The sequence below is a fragment of the Eptatretus burgeri genome, chromosome 15 (genome assembly GCF_056783735.1).
Source record: "Eptatretus burgeri isolate ZD-2024b chromosome 15, Ebu_testis_v1, whole genome shotgun sequence".
NCBI classification, from domain to species: Eukaryota; Metazoa; Chordata; class Myxini; order Myxiniformes; family Myxinidae; genus Eptatretus; species Eptatretus burgeri.
The window spans coordinates 19,685,861-19,708,213 of NC_140975.1; the positions used below are offsets into that span (position 1 = coordinate 19,685,861).

General features: G+C 41.4%; 1 protein-coding gene across 2 annotated transcripts in view; it reads right to left on the bottom strand.

The window, feature by feature from the left end:
- Window positions 1–20,315, bottom strand: part of LOC147011682 (calpain-9-like) — an 80,802-nt gene extending 60,487 nt beyond the window's left edge. The window contains exon 1 of one of the 2 annotated variants that reach the window (XM_085858292.1): window positions 20,007–20,315. In XM_085858292.1, the coding sequence (XP_085714418.1) occupies window positions 20,007–20,216 (210 nt within the window). In that variant the 5' untranslated portion in view covers window positions 20,217–20,315. Of the gene's footprint in view, window positions 1–3,164; window positions 3,478–20,006 lie in introns of those variants that run through there. The other variant, XM_085858293.1, reaches the window with a different exon arrangement.
- Between the last annotated feature and the right edge of the window lie 2,038 nt (window positions 20,316–22,353).

The following is a 22,353-nucleotide window of genomic DNA, read 5'->3' on the forward strand; positions in this document are numbered from 1 at the left end:
AACCTTAAGTTATGCTCCTTATGGCTGTATCTCTCCTGGAAAAGGGGCATGGGCGGCCTCCCTGTTTGTTTGTGTTTGTTGTATGACCATGCATTTTTGTTGCATGAACATACACATGCATGATGGATTAAGGTGCATAAGGTGTATAACTTTGATCTTTCGACTAAAGTGTAAGTTCTTCACTTTGTTATAATGATTAAAAAGCTGTTACATCGAGATTCTTTTCATACTGACTTGCTTTTGGCAATACCAGCACGAGTGTTCAGTTACCAAATGGCAAGCTAGCGCTTGACAAGCTGGCCATTCCTTATCAACGGTTTTGGATGGAATGCTTAAACCACTTGGCGAACGCTCTACAAGAAACTTGGTCATTGAACACAGCCCGGGTTTTCCTACTGTGGCTTGAACCCTTGAACATGTGTCGAGATGTCATGATTGTGATGTCTATGAGAGGGTCTCGCCCAAAGGTGAATGTGCTATCTGTGTTTGTTCATTTCTCCTTTTTACCCACAACCAAAACTCCTATCTGGTGATGTGTCTGTGCCTCCCCCACTGTTTTCTCCTCCACTACTCCAACGCAAGTTTCATCCCACTATTGATTTGCAATTGGTGCACTTGGTTGGTTGGTGCAATTGGTCCAGTCTCAATTGGTGCAATTGGTGCAATTGGTCCAGTCTCAAATGGAGCACCTTGTCGCCATTACAGCACATACATGGTGTTTCGAAAATATTGATACACCTTTGACTTCCTGCCATTTCTTTGTTTTTTGACCTATGCCGTTTTCCTTTTCAGGGTTTGGTGGTGTTATCATGGTATTTGTTCCCTGGGATTTCTCACTCCGTAGCTCAACTATGCCATTGACAGTGAAGCAGAAGACAAAAGTGGTGGCTCTGTGGTATGAGATTAAATCGTACGGAGACACCCGCCGGAGGTTCTACCGGGAATACGACCTCACAACACGTGATGGACCCACAAATTGTGCCATTCAACGTATTGTGAAACATTTTGAGCACAAGGGTACAGTGCACAACCAGAGCAAGGGCAGCAGTGGCAGGCCAGCATCAGTAACCAAGAGCCAAGCCAACATCGACCCCGTGCGGGATTCTGCAGTGGACAGTCCCAAGAAGTCCCATCGCCGGCGCTCCTGGGAGCTAGGTATCAAACCAACATCAGTCTGGCGTATCCTCACTAAGGAACTGAATCTTTTCCCATGCATCATCTCTATGAGGCATAAACTGAGCCAACATGACATGAGAAGGAGATTTGATATGTGCAATTGGCTCAGTGGCAGGATGGAGCAGTACCCAAACTGTATCAACCTGATCTGGTTCAGTCTGATTTTTAACCTGATCTGGTTCTGATCTGATCTGATTTTTAAACGATATTCTCCAATTTTCAAATTTCTACCACCAGCTAGACCACAAAATACTTAGCAAGCCATGACATCACATGATTTTAGTGTGCCCATTGGAAACTCAAGGGTGGGTCTTTGTGATATTTGCTTCTTTCCCTTCACAGCTCAGCTCTGGAATTCAAACTTTATTCCCCCCCATGGGGAGTTGATGACCTACATCAAGTTTCAATTTTTTCCATTGAGCGGTTTTGGAGAAGTTGTCCAAATTGTTTTCCTTTAATTCAATATGGCTGCCGTACCACATAACTATGACGTCAGAGTTATCAATAAAAAAAATCATCATTAGTGTGTGGTCGCTCGTATGTTGAAAGATTTGCGTTGATCAGACGCATGGTTGCAGAGAAAATTAATTTTAAAGTGAATAAAAGTGAAAAAGGTGGTGCCAGGTATAATAATAATAATCTTACCAGAATCAATAGGGTACCATCCAGAATGGCTTGGTCCCCCAATAATAATAATAATAATAATAATAATAATAATAATAATAATAATAATAACAATTCATCGGATGTCTGTTTGTGTGTTTGTTTGTTCGCGTTTTTTGCAAAGACCGCCGGACTGACAACCACCAAACTTGGCACACAGACCAAGTGTGATCCAGGGATTGTCCTGTGTATTTTCATCCACAACCTCAGCTTTTAAACACCCCGAAGAACCATAAGACCTTTTTTTAAAATCTTTTTTACATGCTTGAGACATTAGAATACATGCTTGAGAGAAGACTTTCTACATGCTTGGGAAATAAGACCCCTAACGACCCCGAGTACCCTCAAGACCATTAAATTCCCCAAACACAATTAAGACACTTTAAAACCCTGAATACCCTAAAGACCCCTTGGACCCCAAAGACGGTTAAGATCCCAAAGACTCTCAAAGACCCGAAAGAGGCCAAAGACTCTTCAGAATCCTAAGACCCCTTAGAGCCAGAAGACCTCGAAGGCACTTAAGACCCCAAAGACCCTTTAGACTTTTAAGACCCTTAAGAACTGTAAGACCCTTTAAGACCTCAAAGACCCTTAACACCCCAATGACCTGTAAGACCCTAAAGACCTCTTTACCCACTGATGTTCTGGCTCTCCTGCCCCCTACACAGTTCCCCCACCCTGTCGGCTCTCTTGCTTCTCCCACTTCTCAGTACCGCCCCACCTTCCCCCCACCCTGGCAACGCTGGGTAACTCTGCTGGTCATTAATAAATATTATCTATCAGTCACATTGTTTAACAGCCCACATTATTGTGGCCTGTGGGCTCGGGCAGGAAACGTTTTTGGCCCCAATCTATCACGAGCCAGTCGGCGAGGCCTGAGATTTGACTGAAGGTGGGAGGAATTTGGAACATAGCGAGGGTGCAGGTGACAATTCACGTACTCTTCACAAAGGACACCCCTAACATCCACCAACTTATACTATCGCAAATGGCTCTCGGCTATCCTGCCAGTCAGGATGAGGATGAGGCCAACAACAACAACAAAAAAAAAATCATTCACATCAATCATTGGCCATTCTGTCAAGCTCCAGACTCACAACCTCTCGGAATGCTTGGATGGGTCGACATTGAACACAGACATGATCCATAAGGGTTCCTGAATCTCCCCATATTAAGTATTCCCAAGTGAACTTGGTGAGGATATATTCAAACAAGGAAAGGCTGTTTAAATGTTTCACGATAACCAAGGCTGTTTTCATTCTGGCATCTCCATCTGCACGAGATGTGCGGAACAATCCATTCTCACCAGGTGTCGATGCGCTCACCTTGGGTCGTTTCCACTTAAACTTCACGTCGGGTTCATTGCTGGCGAAGAGTGATGCGGTTATCGCCGGGAAGTCCTCGTCCACAAAGAGTTCTTTCTTCTTCAAACACTCCTGTTTGAGCTCTTGGTAACTCGCCTTCTTTGGCCTCATGGTGAAGGCTCTCATCTCCACGGATAATGGAACTTTGTTCACTTTGTACTTGGGCATGGTGCACACCTGATCTCCCCGTCGCCTAGCTCTTCTCTCCTGGCTGTTTTGAGTCGGTCCAGGGCCGTGTTGTCTATCTCAGTACTTACAGTATTTAGAAACGCATCCTGTGTTCACATGGGTGTGTGTGTGTGTGTCGGCCTCAGGGCAAAGCCTGATCTTTCCAAACCACTCCCTTACCTGTACTGCTCCAGCTGGCACATTCGATCAGCACACACACACATCACATTCACAAAACACACCATCTTGATTGCTTTCATCTTACTGTAAATTCCAGAACAGGGAAAACAGGTTCAACCTACGGATTATATTATATGCCCTCAGAGATTCCTCTAAGTCTGTGGGTGTTCCCCCTGCAAAACTTCATGTTGGGGGGGTCCTTTCTATTTGAGGGATCTTCAGGTGAAGAATCGATTCATGCCTCGTCCCCGGAGGGGGTTAGTGAAGTATTAGAATGACCAGCTCTGTCTGTCTGCCTGTCTGTCTGTCTCTGTGTACCATCATGTGTAATGTATCGTCATATCTTGGCTATGCCTAGACCGATTATAACCAAACTCGGTAGGATAGTCGTACGGGTCAACCAAAGCGTGATATGTGACCAAAAATGACCTCAGTCAAATGTCATGGCAATGACAGAGGGTGAGAAATCTCATTCCAAACAATAACTCTGGAATTAATCATCGGAGAAAGAAGTGATTTTTTTTGTTGTTGTTGCATTATATCCTATGTATTAAGGTACATCAACAGTATCATCATTGACATTATTACCTCCACCACCAAAGGTGAAGGAAGTTATGTTTTGACCCCTTTCTGTTGGGTGGTCACTAGACTACCCTTCGTCTCAGGTTTTCCGTCTGTCTGTATGTATGTAATGGACAGCTCTGGAGGCCAGAGGAGTCAACCGATTTTGATGAAACTTGACCGGTAGGTTCATACCAGGATCGAGTTGTATGCTTTTGAGCGCCGTTGCTATGGACGCTACCGTTGCCTAGCAAAGGGACTTTGAAATTTTTGAAAAAAATCCGGAAAATATTTATATATATATATGTTTTTTTTTTCGAAAATCAAAAATCGGCTTCCGCTCTTTTATGCGCACTATAATCAACCTCTTTGTCAAAAATGTTCAGCCCGATCCGTCAAAAACTGTATGACTAGTGTGCAATTATATAGCGACCACCCATGTCGCCGACCGGCTTGTCTGTTTGTCTATCTGTCTATGAGCAAGATATCTCAAAAAGTTATGGATGGATTGGACGAAACCTGGTGGATAGGTTGGGTGTGTGACAAGGAAGAATTGGTAAGATTTTGGTGAAGATCCGGATCCGGATAATCGATTTTTTTTAAAAGTGATTCTTCACCTTGGAGAGATAGGGCCAAAAAACGACATACAGCACGACATCTCAAAAACGTGGTCGGCTTCGGAAGAAGCTAGACAATTAAGTTAGGTAAATGACAAGAACAAACCACCGATAAGATGTTGGTTCAGGTCCGGATGCAGATCCGACCTCTCAGTGGGATACAAGACATAAACTATTCAGCCAAGCAGGAGGTATGTGCTTTCTCGAGTGCCGTTCTAATTCACTCGGTTCTCTGGTTATATCTTTCCATGAAACATCTTCCTTACACTCTCCTAGAAAATATAAAACTCTTCTTATATCATGTACACTGCATGGACACATTGTAATGTGCAGCTCATAAGGTTTCCTCCATATTGTAGTGTTCATTGTGATGTTTTCCCCACTACTGTATCAGTCCGTGCACAAAAGGGGACCTACCGTGCACCCCCCCCCCTAAAGGGGCTGTCACACCTTGACGATTTAGCCAGCGTATGCCGATTTATGAAAAATTTGTCTAAAACGCTGGCACACGTCCAATACGTTATGGGTACGTTATGTGTACGTTAGGTGCACGCTGAAAAACACTACCATAGGTTGTATTACGCTGGTTTAAAAAGTTGTACTTTTTGGTTGTCCAAAAAATTTTGCATGCTTGAAATTTTACGACGTACTCGGCGTTTGGCTCACACGTTCCACTACACTAGCCATAAGTTGTAGGCACGTTATGCGATCGTTGACACACGTTAATTGTATGTTACTCATAAGTCGAAACACGTAGAGGTAACATTCGCGTACCGAAACTTATTTCTAACCTATGAGTAACGTTTTGTAAGCACGCTACACGAACGTTGTTCACACTTCGCAACATGCTACTTGAAAGTTCGTCATACGTCGAAACACATCAAAGTAATGTTTAGGGTACCCTTGACTTATTTATAACCTATGAGTAACGTGCTTGGGAATTATTACGCTATGCATACGCTAGACTATCGTTGGGCATAGGTTGTGGACGACTAAAACACGATAAACAATCCTTGGTATAACTTATCTATAAGTTATCGAAGTGTTCTGTGTTCATTACTAGTACATTATGCATTTGTCAAAGTCGTTTTTAATACTTTAAAAAGTAAAACAAAGGAATATTTCATCGTGGGAATGAGGAAAAAAAATTAGCCGAAAAGAACATCGAACAATGGTGCAAAGTAGTCTCCTATTCGTGGACGATAAGAGGATCCATCATCACCCACACCCTCTCCCCATCACTCTCACATACTACTACTGACATAGACATACTACTACTACCAATGCTACTACGACAACTACTACTACTACTATTACTACTGTCACGCACACCAACTACTACTAATAGTATTACTACTACTGATACTACTGGCATTGACATCTACTCAACATGGAGTCTGGAACAATGATGGGTTCCTCCTGTGAAACCCATGTGTATATACCAATTCCCCTTAACGCTGCCAATACGCCATTACACGGTAGATGTAAGTTAGAAACATGTTCAGTAAGTGCTGTGGTCGTCCGGAAGACGTCAATCTAATTCGTCTGCATACGACAATGTGCGTTTTAGATACGTTACAAATAGGTTCATAGCATGTTACTCAAAGGTTATAAGCACGTTATACTTCGGTTCAAAGCATGCTACACATAGGTTAAACGCACGTTACTCATAGGTTCATAGCACGTTAGTCATTGGTTCAAGGCAAGTTACAAATAGGTTCAATGCACGTTACTCATAGGTTTCAAGCACGTTAAACATAGGTTCAGAGCACGCTACTCATAGGTTAAAAGGACGTTACCCATTGGTTGAAAATTAGGTTGCGGGTATGTAAAATATTACCTTGACGTGTTTCGACTTATGAGTAACCCACAAGTAACGTGTGTCCATCGTGTGTAAACAATCGCGGAGTGTGCCAGGAACACATGACAACGCATGCGGAACGTGTTAGCCATACGCCGAGTACGTCGTAAAATTTTCAGCATGCTTGAAGTTTCACGACGTATTACATGTACCACGTAATATGACAGCGTACTTCATTGTTTTCCAGCCTACTCTTAACGTATACATAACTTACCTATACCGTATTCGACGTGTGCCAGCGTTTTAGACACATTTTTCATAGGCCGGCATACGCTGGCTAAATCGTCAAGGTGTGACTGCGATGTTGACACTTCAAATTCTCAGGCGGTTATGATTTAAATTGGCGTCCAGCAGGTTCTTATATTAACAGGCTACGCCACGAGTTCGTCGGCGATACGTTTAGCGCGCTATGCGAAAGTTAAACTATCGTTGGGCATAGGTTGTGAACGCCGACAACAGGCTAAGCATTCGTTGGTAAAAGTTATCAATAACACAATGAAACGTTCTGTGCCCGTTACTAATATGTTATGCATACGACCAACACGTTATGAATACGCCGAAAACTTTAAAAAAAAAACATCAAAATTTCAGCGTACGCCAACGTTTTACATACATTTTTATACGTTGCCATTGCTGGCTAAAACGTCAAGGTGTGACAGGGCCCTCACCCACATAATCCAACATAATGCACATAAGCATGTTCATTGATGTCCTCCTAGATGGAAAAAAAAAACAAAACAGATGTTAACAACATTGAAAAAAAACACTCTTTTGGTCGATGTTTTCTCACACCCGATTGGAACCCGCGTCAAAATGTCACTTTTTCAGCATTACCGCCGTTTATTGAGGTTCGTGAAATTTGTGCACTTTGATGGTTTAATATCTCACTAGTTACTGGCTCAAATTTCGATCTCACAACGTAACCAATATGACACGCCAACTTGGTAATATTTAACAAAACTTTCAAATTGTTATTTTACATCTCACACCAATATGTATTGAAAATTATTTCCAAGATGCAAACAAAAATACTTGACATAAGACAAAGAACAAAAATAAAGTACAGGATATGAGATTTATGCAAAGAATGATTTTTCCTTCATACTAACGCGAAAGACCGTGGCACAGATATGAGGGAAGGAAAGAAATATGAAACAGAAACAACATTGACATATTTGCCCTTGCAAGACACGAAAGTACCTTCACTTCACAGAGGAAAAGTTGTCAGTGTAACTCCGTACAGATGTTTGAAAGAAAAGTAAATGAAAAGCTACTGTCTCGCAATATCCCTTATTGGTATACAAAAGTATCAATAAATTGACGATGAACTTCCTTCCTTTCGAAAATGTTCAACCACAGAACACGTCACCCATTTCTGTCCAAATGTAAGATCAAAATACCATGAGTGAGAAATCCGAATCAATGCTTCCATGTAAATGTAATGTGGAAGCATGTTTCTCTTATGATTCATCATCACTGTCTCTGTGTCATGGTCTATATCTGAGAAGTCATGCTCACTGGTTGAATCAAACTCATCGTCACTCGAGTCCTCATCTTCCGATTCAAGAACATCAACCGACTTAGGCGGAAGAGTGCCAAGCTTACACCGCAATGGCTCCATTTTGTCTCATCCGGCAGTCCAACCATGGTTATCCATCGGAGAGGGGATATGGAGATCTGGAAGATGGTCCCTCGTCCACATTGCCACTTGGTAATTAACTCTGCAGACGTGTTCTTCCAGACTGTTCTTACACGGTGGAAAAGATGCTAAATCCACATTGGCAGAGGAGTTGATTACGTCCGAGTCACCTCTGCATTTCTCTTTCATCATTTGGAGCCGGGCTTCACCAACATATTTGAATCTTCATTTGCTGTACAATGCACATGTGAATTGTTCCAGGGCCGTTATGAATTCATCTGAAACGGACCAAGATTCTTCCGAGTTTGCAAGAGGTGTCATGAATATGTTAGATATTTGCATCCATTTGATGGGCTTGATTTTCCCAAACCCTTGAAAGGCACTTGTGGAATCACAGCCAGTGAATGCATGTCGATCAAGTAAGGCAGAGCAACACTCTGGAGTGGACTTTTCGGAAAATTGAGAAGCATCAATCAACCTTTTTCGTGTTGCTCCTTCCTGTATCAAATAGCCAAGGTAACATCTGAGATCTGATGAACATAGTGCAACGAAATGAAGAAAATGTCGTTGTCAGAGGTCTATACTCATACATTCTTGGGCTCTTGTTCTTTGCCACACATGCAGTGGAGAATTACATGGAAATCGCATTCTTCCTGAGATGATTTCAAAGAAGTGATCTCTGATTATGTCACTTGCTTCCCATCTGGAGAGGTTAACAAGTACGCGGCTCCTTCGCGGATGAATATCATTTTCCTGCCCTGAAGATTCTTGACCGTGTCCTCTTGACTCCAAACATCTTGTACGACTTGTATTAGCTGTCTCTTGTTCTCATAATTTGTCAGGAATTGTTTCCGATCTCCTGATTTCTTTGAATTCCCTCCCAGAATGATTATCTTCTCTCCGCGTCCTCTTCTCTGCCTTTCACATGACTTTACTGAGTCTATGTTGTTGTACATGTCGGTGATGAAGATGACATCTGATCGGGATGACACTGCTTTGAATATATTGAGGCTTATCTCCCGGAAATTCTCTGATAGCTCCCTCGTGTGATAGAAGACAGCATTTCCATCTTCTATTTTCACTGTCTCATCACCAGGAGGTGGGATTAAATTGTCAACGTCCTTAACAATTTGCTGGAAACCTTTGGATTTATCAATTTTTGTCAGGAGATATTACTATATCTATATATATATATATATATATATATATATATATATATATATATATATATATATATATATATATATATATATATTCCAGTAACTACTGAGATATTGCAATATAAAAGTGCACAAATGTCACGAAATGTCCCCCTCCCCCAAAAAAAATTTCCGCAGGGCGCTCAAGGTCCGCTAGCAACCCACTTCTGGTAAAACTACCAAAATCAAGAATCACTGCTCACCTTCATTCTTCCATTCCTCTTTTTCCCACCTTTGGAACAAACTCCCTAACGCTCTTCAATCCCATTCTTCCCTCTAGGTCTTCAAAACAGCTGTTCACCACCATGTCTTACCTTCCCCTATCCATAATCACGATCCTTTCTACCTCCGTTAATCCACCCCAAACCCAGCTCCTTCAAATTCCCTGCTTTCCTTCCTGAAAGTCCCTGTTGTGTCCATCTTGTATTCCCTATGTTCCCCACCCCATCCCTCTCCCTTCCACAGATCTCCTCATGTCTCTGTTCCACACTGTTTTGTGCTTCCCTCTCCCGTCCCTCTTGTCGCCTGCTCCCTTTGCTATATGTTTTTTGTGTTAGCTCTTATACGAGCATCAACGTGTGTGTGTGTGTGTGTGTGTGTGTGTGTGTGTGTGTGTGTGTGTGTGTGTGTGTGTGTGTGTGTGTGTGTGTGTGTGTGTGTACATATACCTCAAGAAATGGCAGAAATGCTGAAAAAGTGACATTTTGACATGAGTCTCAATGGGGCATGAGTAAACATAAACCAAAAGAGTTTTTTAGATGTTAACATCTTTTTTTCCATCCAAGGGGATTTCAATGAACACACTTATGCACATTAGGTTGGATCATAGACGGGGTGCACGGAAGGTCCCCTTCGTACACGGAATATATATATATATAGATATATATATATATATATATATATATATATATATATATATATATATATATATATATATATATATATATATTCTTGGAAGTGTCTGTTTATTTGTTTCCCTGTACATGCGAAGCGAAAAGTGTGGTTAAGCAATTGGTTCACTTTGTGTCTGTTTGTCTGTTTGTCTGTCTGTCTGCCTACAAAAGTCAATTTATGATCGAGAAACAACTTCATTTCAATTTAATATATTAATATTTTGAACACAGATCGAAACATGAATCAGAAAACAAACCTGCCATTTAGCAGTACTTAGGCTTTCAATTTGTTCCGATCACAATTGCGCAGCGAGGAGTGAGATATATTGTTTTACAGTCTTGCCTGCCTGGCAGTCAAACAAAATTGAAAATCATTCTAAACAGGAAACTTACTGTTTTTAAGGACGTTATAAAGGACACAAACACCAGCAACGAAGAACTAATGTAACGTGTTAAATAGGGTGGTGTAAAAGTCGTTGCATTCAACGGCAGTAAAAACTTTCAATTTTTGTTTTTTTTCTACAAACATTTAAAATCTTCATTTTATTTAAATTGAATTTTATACTTGAACACAGTAGAACAAAAATTGCCTTTTTGTCACTTTCAAAAAACTGTTTTGCAGGACTTGGACAAAAATATTCATGCCCTAAAGGGCAGAGTAGACATTCACGCCATTCCTGAAAGTCTGTCATGTAAGGACCTGAAAATCCCTGCTGTGTGAGAAAAGCATTCTTGGGAAAACTTTGGAGAAAAGCATTCACGCCATCATGGCCTGAGGGCAGAATATCTGTTTGCTATTCTGTATTCTGACACATATGGCCGTGCGTGGCGCTGCGTGGTTACCATCACGGCTGTTATGTAAGGTTCACAAACAAAACAAAACATATATTGTGCTTGGGAACCCAAAGCAAGAGTTTAAAAGGCTCTTCCCATGTCCTTGAAATCTCAAGACTGTACGGGGTAAGGTGTTCTATGAACTCTCTCGTTTGTTACTTCATGAACAATATTTTTCACCAAGAATGTTTGTCTGTTGTGTTTGTCTGTCTGTCTGTCTGTTTGTGACACGATTTTTGGCCACAGTTTTCAAACAATCGTTCTGAAAGATTTTTTTTTTGCGGGCACAGGTGACCAGCCAAGAACAACAAAGCTTAATTTTGGTGAAATCCGAATCCGTATCCGGATCTGAGAATTTTTAAAGTGATTCTTCACCATTGAGAGATCGGGCCAAAAACAATGCAGAGCACAATATCTCGAAAGGTTATGGATGGATTCACACGAAACTTGCCGGACGGGTTGGGTGTGTGTGACAAGGACAAACCGATTCGATTTTGGTGAAGATCCAGATATGAGAATTATTTAATTTTTAACTGATTCTTCACCATTGAGAGATGGGGCTAAAAATGATATCGCATGATATCTCAAAAAGTTGAGCACGGATTGGGATGAAACTTTGTGGTCGTGTCGGGTGTGTGACGAGGACTAACTGGTTCGATTTTGGTGAAGATCCGCATCTGGATGTCAGAATTTTAAAAGAGATTCTTCACCATTGAGAGATAGGGCCAAAAATTATGAATCGTACGATATCTCAAAAAGTTGTGGACGAGTTATGACAAAACTTGGTGGATGAGTTGGTGAGGGGACAAGAACAAGCCGATTTGATTTTGGCTAAGGTCCAGATTTAGATCTGACCAATCAGTGGGATACAAAATGGAAACCCTTCAGCCTGGCGGAGGTGTGTTCTCGACTCACTGCCGTTCAGTTTTGCCAAGTGTCACTCTATGAGTGATTTTTTTTCATTTCATTATTTATTTGACTTCTATACATTCCTCAACCAGTGCACTAAACTCGTTGAAAAGCAATGGTCATGCTCGGGGGGGGGGGGGTTGAGGGAAGTGCATGGGAAAGTTTGAGGCAGTAATAAATAAATACTTAATAGCCCGAGGGGTGGAGGACCCCAATTCACGATACATAAAAGTGTGTTGTACATGGTGGAAGTTTGTGGAACCCACCTAGTGCAATCCGGTATTACATGACATAATAAAATACGACATATCCCGTAAGTGTGGGCTGGCAGGATATCTCAAGAGGGACGCACATTTGCCTCTGAGCTATCTATCCTTGGTTCAAATCTCGACTCAGCTAGAAAATGTCACCCCGGTGTGTCACAGGTAGGGTGGGTGATTCATCAATGTGTGTGCCGTCCCTCGGATGGACATTAAAAACTGGGTATCACACCTGCCAGCATTAGTTGGTAAATGTTCAAGATCCCAGAGTCGTTAATGAAGAGTCGGCTGTCGCCAGCACGCTGAACGAATTCCAAATTCTTGCCTAACCGACATGGGGCACTGCATCAGCGGCACAGCTGCGCTCCCAGCAACGATGCAACCAGCAGCCGCAGGCTGCATATGAAATGACCGAATGAACGCATTTCCACCTCCTTCACGGCAAACTCTTCGACCAGACTTAATGGACAGTTATATACGAGAAAGAAACCGAGAGACATTTGTTGCACATTTTGGACAAGCTATCCATTTTCAAACTGTTTGGGGAATGTCAGAGTCAGACCAAACACTCTTTGTCATGGTGACCTGGACTTGGAGAAAATGTCTCGATTGAACGTCTGGAGAAAACCTGTTTCAGTGACTTTATAAATGAAATGAAGCCCGAGGGGTGGTGAATAATTGGTGAATCAAATTATTTTCTTCCGGAAATGGGGATGAGGAGGAGGATATTGAGACCATACTCTGTGCAGAGCGTTGGTGCTGCTTCAGCAGTCTCCTTGGCTATTGGGCACAATCGTGGACGGGTCGCCACTCCGACACAGGGTACCAGCGAGCTGGCACTCATTTTTTCGACCTCGGAAGGATGACAGGGAGAGTTAACGCCACCTAGCATTGATTCAATTAGTAGAGTTCCCACAATAGGGTCCCGTGACCGTTTTTCCGGGACCAAGGTTTGAAGGTTGATTTTAGTCAATTTGAGGGTGCTGATTAAAATGAGCTGGGGTGAACCTCGTGAAAATGTGGGATCACTCGGCCAGATGCGAAAATTCAAAATGGCCGCCATGCTACTTCCAGTATATCAAAAATTGCATATCTTTGGTTCTACATGTCCGATTTTTATGATTTTTGGGTCAAAATATATGTTTTGAAGGTCAAGGATGTCATATATTACCATTCCAGATTGTTATATTTAAGGGTTAAGTCACAAAATATGAAATATAACTTTTCGGGGGCCAAGTCCAAGATTGTCGTCGAGTAACATCTGGAAAATAGTAAAAAATCAATTTTCTTCTCATAATATTATTGGCAGTGAATCTTTTCATGCAAGTAAATGTTTGTTTATATGTGGGAGTGCACAACAAATTGAGACAAGAAGAGAAGGACGCAATCATTGTCTATTTTCAGAACATGATGTGTACATGATATCAATTTCTCAACTTTTACACCGTTCAGGAAGGTTATACCATTCTTTTGTATGTCACTCCTGTACTTTATCTAGAACAGTAATATGATGAAAGAATATCAACATTCCTTCATTTTGTCTGTAGAGCAACAGTGTTTCAATGGAAAAATGAAATAAAACATGAATTATCTGAATTCCCGGCAATTGACGCTTTCCCGGTAAATATTCTTGTAATTTGCATTGACCAAAGTTTGATGTACTGTCCAAACTGTCTTTTATCGAAGACAGTCATAATAAAATAATATTAACATCTCTTATATTTTGACTGTGGCAATGTTTTTACAGTTGTAAATTAAATGAAATGAAATCTCCATTGAAACACATACATGTAATCCTTCAGTCACTACCTGAGTCGCTGGCTCCAGTCACAAACCTCATCATTACTTTCAGCCTCATCATCGTGCAACAATGTCTGTTCTTGTTCAACCAAGTCATGTAAACTTCTTGGGAGTGCATCATGGGTATACCTCACTGACACACATCTACCGTCTTTCATTGTCCATCCATGGTTGGTGGGATTTGGGGGTGCATCCGGCTTGTCATAGTTGGGTTGAATGTAAACTTGGGAGTTAACTCGCGTCACATGCAGATTGTGAGAATTTGGATCTGGTGGGATGTGGGACGTGGACTTGTTTTTCATCTGATCCCACTTCCGTGCTCTGGCTTCACCTAACGTTTTACTGATTGTGTCATTATAGATGTGTCTAATAGTGAATGTGGCCATTTGCTGAAGCACCTCTTGTGTCACTGGAAGCGTTTTGCCAACATCTTTCAAAAGATTGCGTGCCTCCTGAGTTCCTTTTCCTTTTTCATAAACTGTGTTTTTCCCATGTCCCTAGAAGCCAGATGTTGTATCGGATCCACTATGGATGTGTAATGGGATTAATATTTCAGCTACATCATCAGAGCAAAGGTCTCTGCAGTTGATGATTTTGTCTTTCCGTTTGATAGCAAGGGTGCCCTCCAGTTGATGTGCAACATATGCAGAAAGAATCACTACATCTGTGTCCTCAGCATCAATCACGACTGTCTCCATTTTTCCTGCTATTCGGATTTGCGAATAGATGAAGAACAGCATTGTGTCCGCCTTTATCTGGCTTGCAAGCCAGATTGTTTTTGTAAATGATGCCGATGGTGTGGAAAATTCCATCAAAGACAATGAGCATGAGTGTCGTAAATCCATGACATCATATACAGATGGGTCCAGAAATGTGTACATGAAAACATCAGATAGGTTTCCTGCCACAAAGAACTTCGAGGTGCTGTTCAGCAATCAGGGAAACAAACAAAGGCTGCAAAAGTTTCTAAAGGATGAGTTCACCAAGCTTGTAAAGAATCATAGAGAAATTGACTTTGTGTACTCCATCAGGCAAAATTGTTGGAACATCTCCTCCGGAGAAAGGATGGAAGAATTTGAATGTAGTCACATTGAGGCGGACACAATGCTGTTCTTCATCTATTCGCAAATCCGAAAAGCAGGAAAAATGGAGACAGTCGTGATTGATGCCGAGGACACAGATGTAGTGATTCTTTCTGCATATGTTGCACATCAACTGGAGGGCACCCTTGCTATCAAACGGAAAGACAAAATCATCAACTGCAGAGACCTTTGCTCTGATGATGTAGCTGAAATATTAATCCCATTACACATCCATAGTGGATCTGATACAACATCTGGCTTCTATGGACATGGGAAAAACACAGTTTATGAAAAAGTAACAGGAACTCAGGAGGCACGCAATCTTTTGAAACATGTTGGCAAAACACTTCCAGTGACACAAGAGGTGCTTCAGCAAATGGCCACATTCACTATTAGACACATCTATAATGACACAATCAGTAAAACGTTAGGTGAAGCCAGAGCACGGAAGTGGGGTCAGATGAAAAACAAGTCCACGTCCCGCATCCCACCAGATGCAGATTCTCACAATCTGCATGTGACGCGAGTTAACTCCCAAGTTTACATTCAACTAAACTATGACAAGCCGGATGCACCCCCAAATCCCACCAACCATGGATGGACAATGAAAGACGGTAGATGTGTGTCAGTGAGTTATACCCATGATGCACTCCCAAGAAGTTTACATGACTTGGTTGAACAAGAACAGACATTGTTGCACGATGATGAGGCTGAAAGTAATGATGAGGTTTGTGACTGGAGCCAGCGACTCAGGTAGTGACTGAAGGATTACATGTATGTGTTTCAATGGAGATTTCATTTCATTTAATTTACAACTGTAAAAACATTGCCACAGTCAAAATATAAGAGATGTTAATATTATTTTATGATGACTCAAGACAGTTTGGACAGTACATCAAACTTTGGTCAATGCAAATTACAAGAATACTTACCGGGAAAGCGTCAATTGCCGGGAATTCAGACAATTCATGTTTTATTTCATTTTTCCATTGAAACACTGTTGCTCTACAGACAAAATGAAGGAATGTTGATATTCTTTCATAATATTACTGTTCTAGATAAAGTACAGGAGGGACATACAAAAGAATGGTATAACCTACCTGAACAGTGTAAAAGTTGAGAAATTGATATTATGTACACATCATGTTCTGAAAATAGACAATGATTGCGTCCTTCTCTTCTTGTCTCAATTTGTTGTGCACTCCCACATATAAACAAACATTTACTTGCATGAAAAGATTTACTGCCAATAATATTATGAGAAGAAAATTGATTTTTTACTATTTTTCAGATGTTACTCGACGACAATCTTGGATTTGGCCCCCGAAAAGTTATATTTCATATTTTGTGACTTAACCCGAAATATAACAATCTGGAATGGTAATATATGACATCCTTGACCTTCAAAACATATATTTTGACCCAAAAATCATAAAAATCGGACATGTAGAACCAAAGATATGCAATTTTTAATATACTGGAAGTAGCATGGCGGCCATTTTGAATTTTCGCATCTGGCCGAGTGATCCCACATTTTCACGAGGTTCACCCCAGCTCATTTTAATCAGCACCCTCAAATTGACTAAAATCAACCTTCACACCTTGGTCCCGGAAAAACGGTCACGGGACCCTAATGTGGGAACTCTACTAAATAGCTCAGTGGGATTTCAACTCAGGACCCTGGGATCCAAAGCCCGCCACCATAACCATTAAGTCAACACCAGGCATAAAAATGGGGATGGGTGGGGTTGAACCCTGCCGTTTTTATTTATTTTTGCATATTAAATGATCGGATCCCCATACTTCACGAAAAAGAGACATCATGTCGATCAGTTATTGATTGCCTCCATCACCAAAGGTGAAGGAGGTTATGTTTTCACCGCTTTCTGTCTGTTTGTTTGTCTGTCTCTCTGTGTGCAGGATATGTGAAAAAGTTGGGGATGGATCCGGGTGAAATTTTGTGGACAGATTGGGCGTGTGACAAGGATAAGCTGATTAGAGTTTGGTGAAGATCGGATTCCGGCTACTAGAATTGTTAAAGTGATTCTTCACCATTGAGAGATAGGGCCAAAAACGATATAGTACTGTATATATCATGATATTTCAAAAATGTATTGAACCCGATATGTTCTCGTGGATCAGGCATTGCGTAGCGGAGGTATGTGCTCTACCGAGTGTCCTTCTAGTTAAAACTGTTTTGGTATCATTGTTTTGTAGTTTCCTTAAAAAAAAAAATGCTCGACAAATTTCCTCCTAAGCCCAAACCATTATCATTTTAAATTGTGCGAGAATGGGAACATTTTTGTGATCACTGCTGAAAATGATCGAGTTCAACAAAGCTGATAAAATAAGTCACCTTACAGTATTTGGAGGCAAGGGAATAGAGATTCCAATGGGATAAAGGTGAATTATGACATCATTCTTTCTCTTGTCTGCTGAGGTTATGTTTTTACCCCCGTTTCTCTGTCCGTTTGTCTGTGAGCAGGATATCGCAAAAAGTTATTGCTGGATTCGGACGAAACTTGGTGAACAAGTTTCGTGTACAAGAAGGACGAATTGATTAGATTTTGGTGAAGATCCGGATCCAGATACTCGATTAAAATCTTCTTTTTTTTAAGGGATTCTTTGAAAAAACAAGCTCAAATGAGCAAAGATCCTTGTCCTCTTAATGATGACGTCATAAAAACGAATACGACGTCATTGTGATGTATCAGGTTTGCGATAAATTATCTGTGCTAATGCCCAGCTTGATTCCCGCAAACAAAATTCAAACAGCTTGCCTAGTTTCGGGGATAATGGTATAGGTGATTCCCATTTGCGGTGATATTATGACGTCAACTTTTTTTTTTTCGAGGAAGAATTTCCCAAATCGGAGATGGTTACAGCCTGCGCGTGGGCTTTCTGCATATACATGGCAAGTTTCACGAAGATCCGATGAAAACTCTGGGTTGTGAAACAAAAAATGTCAAAAAATACGAATGACGTCATAAGAATTGATATGACGTCATAATGATGTATCATATGTGCGGTAATTCATCTCTGCTAATGCCCTGTTCGATTAATGCAAAACAGAATTCAAAAAGCTTGCCTAGTTTCGGAGATAATTTTTTCGGCGATTTCCATTAGCGGAGATATTTTGACGTCATAACTTTTTTCTCTCGGAGGAATTTTCAAATTCGGAGATGGTTACTGTCTGTGCAGGATATTTTTACATATATATGCCAAGTTTCAGGAAGTTTCAATGAAAACTGGAGGCTGTGAAACAAAAAAAGTCCACAAGAACAACAACGTGAGTAAGACTTAGAGATCCTCCACGAGGATCTAAAAATGACATATAACACGATATTTCAAAAAGTTTTGGATGAACGATGACAAAACTTGGTGGATTAGTTCGGTATGTCACAACAACAACCCGATTACATTCTGGTCAAGGTCGGGATTCAGATCCGGGACCAACAGTGGGATACAAAATGTAAACTGTTCAGCTTGTGCTACTTTCTGAAGTCCCGTTCTACTTTCTGAAATTAATTTATTGATTTTCTATAGGAATCTCAAAGATCATGATCCTTACAAACATGTAACATATAAAATATACAGCTTAGAGAGTCTTGAATAAAACCTTTTGAAAATAGATTTAAATTTGCTGATTGTAACAAAGGCTTGTCTGTATTTTTTTTTTTTTAAATTGGTGAAATTGTTAGTTCGAACCTTTTGATTCTCAGGCAATGAAGGTTCAATTGTAAGACAGAATCATTTGTTTCTAAGGCAACCAAACATTGAAGTTTTACATTCACATATTTTACACTCATCGGTGTATGGTATATGTCCATCCATTGGGACCATACTCTGTGCAGAGCATTGGTGCTGCCTAAGCAGTCTCCTTGGCTATTAGACACAATCCTGGACGGGTCACCACTCCGACACAGTATACCAGCAAGCTGGTACTCATTTTTAACAGGATAACAGGATAAGGATAACAGGCTGAGTCAACCCCACTTGGTATTAATTCAACAGCCGAGCAGGATTTGAACTCAGGATCCTTAGATCCCAAGTCCACCACCCGAACCATTAAGCCAATACCAAGCATATTGGAATATATGAACCCCTAAATATCAGCTTTATTAATTGCAACCCGACCTTATTTCCCATTTTTACATGAAACTAATCTCTTGGTGGTATACCCATGACCATGGGATCACTTGAATCAAAATTCACAAGTATCCAGAGAAGTACTCAAAACTTTCTTGCACGGCTACAATTTCTTGAGGATCCAAATTACATTCAGTTCAAAAGCATGTTCTTCTTTATAGGATATATCCCTTGATAACTTCAAGTTTTCATTTCAATTTCACATTCTGATGTGCCATACTCTGTTACAGAGCATCGGTGCTGCCAAAGCTGGTTTTTTTGGCAAGGTATGCCATTGCCTTCCTGGCAGTAGTTATGGCAGGGATTTGGAATTTGTTCAGCGATAACTCGCCTACTATTCGTGAAGGACACCGTGGGATCTATAACATCCACCAACTTATACCGGCGGATGGGACTCCCAGTTTAACGGCCATCCGAGGGACGACACACACATTGATGAATCACCCTGCCTGTGAAACACCAGGAAGACAGTTTATAGCTGGGTCGGGATTCGAACCCGGGCTAGACAGCTTTGAGGCGACTGTGTGCACCTCTACACTATCGTACCAGCCCTCTATTTCATATGTTAAAACAAAAAGCATAAAAATCCAAAATATTCCAGCATGCAGCTTCTCCAAGCAATCTCTCTCTCTCTCACTCTCTCCCACTGACCTTCGGTCGTTTCCAGTCAAAGTTCACGTGTGGTTTCCTTCTCGGGAAGAGCGACTTGGCACTCGCTGGAAATTGTGTGTCTCTGAAAAGTACTTTCTTCTCCAAACACTTCTGTCTGATTTCCTTGAAACTCATTTCCTTGTCATTAAAGATGGTTGTCGCCCGCACCTCCAAGGAATCTTTCACTTTGGGAATTGTGTAGGTCGGCATTGTGTGCTCTAAGATTACTCTCCCGACCTGTCTCGTCCACTATGTAACTCAGATCCAAATCCGGGTCCGCGTGTTCTCGTAGCGCTTTTATTCTGGATGCATTACAAGCTATGCTGAATGGCTCTGCGTCACCCAAGGGTGAGACATCCTCTGAAACCACTCCCTGTACATCTCCCTCACTCACTCCCTCATATACACACACACATCCCTGATCACAACTCCTTCCACATCACAATCATTTGTGTGATTAACATGGTCCTGTAATAGTCGGTCCAAGTTAATTTTCTTAAGTTTTTCCAGAAATTTAAAGTCTCCAGCCATGATGGATCATATCAAGAAGTTCATGTCAAGAAGCCAGACCAATAATGGATCACAGCACGCTCAACAATAACTTTGGAATGCTGCTCTGGTTTATAGATCGGCACTTCTTGGGGCTGTAATTGATTCCAAGGCTTTGAGAATCACTAAGGAGTTCATGATGCAACTTTTAGTGGTTCAGGAAATTACACCAACAAAAAAGATTCAAGGTGTGGATCATGCGCATTTCACATAAAACTTCCATTGTAATAATGGTCACCTGTTTTACGCAGTCACTTTAATTCGACCACCGAAGAAGAAATGATATTCATTTGGGATTTCGCAACACCTGTAGTATGCTCTCCACTCATGCAGTTCGGTTTGGTTCTGTCTACGATATTCGAGAGGGTAAGCACACTCACATCTGAGCTGTCTAGCCTGGGTTTGAATGTGGAAAAAAAAATAAAATGACCGTTTTTACAGCCATTTTTCCCTGCTGTGCAGGGATTTGGCTTTTTGTGAGGCAATGTTTTTTATGGCCGGATGCCCTTCCTGACGCCAACCCTGGTCACCTCTTACGACACACAGGGATATGGTACACCTATTCTAACCGGGGCATACACCGGGACCAGTACACTGGTACTCATTTCAACGACCTCAGAAGGATGACAGGCTGAGTCAACCCCCTGGTGTTAATTCAGCAGCCAACGGGGCTTGAACTCAGGACACTGGGATCCCAAGCCGCCACCCTAACCACTAAGCCAACACCAGGCTTGGGTTTGAATGTGGAAGCAACGATAAACTATCACCCTGGTGTTTTGGACGGTAAGCGATTTATCAATGGGTGTGCCGTCTGTTTGAGAACGTGAAGCCAAAGGACCCGTCTGCCAGTATGGGTTGTTGGTGGATGTTAAAGACCCTACGGTGTCTTTCACGAACATTCAGTGAATCATCACTGGACGCCCTGGACAAATTCCTGCCGAAAACTGCGGGTTGCAAGTGGTCTAGTGTCCTTGGATATCCCATCCCTTGACACCAAGTTACAACACTTGTTTTTGCAGAGTGTGGTTGTTGCCTGGTCCAACAACTCCCACACCATGAACAAATTCACACACCTAGATTGTCTTGCGTGACCAACCGTCTTCGGCTACGAAGGGCAATCAGTTTTATAGATAAAGAAAACCAGATGCTTTCAAACTGAAAATTTCAAGCAAAAGGTGATTCTTCAAAACACACGTTCTCAAACATACTGTATATAATAATATGACAAACCTAGGCAACGTTCTCTATACGAGGTTGCGGTACAAGTTCAATACCGAACTAATTGATAAGGGAAATGGAAAGTTCGTGAAAACTGGAGGCTGAAAATTATTTACCGACACACCTTGATCACGTTGGAATGGAACGGGTATTTTAAAAGTTTTGTGGTCATAAGATTACACAATCGATATTCATGCAGATAGTTTGGAATGACAATTCTCCAGAATTCATTGATATAACTAGCAAGTTGCCCGTGCCCGCATGGGATTCCAAACTGGTGTAGTGATGGAGCTGGCAAAAATGCAAACGGCGTCTTCTCTCATCGAGCCGGCAAGTTTTGAGTAGCAATTCACATTTATTGCCACAACTGATACAATTTAAATGCTCTAATGGTGGCGAGACAGCGTCGGAGTGGCGACCTGTGCAGGACTGTGCACCTTGCCAATGAAACTGCCTCGGCAACCCTATGTGCCTTTACGACATGATAGGAATGGTATTATTATATTATTATTAATGGTGGTGATGTGCTCCATTTGAAATCCCTTGATCGATATATGTAGCGAGGTGTTCAACAAGTTCT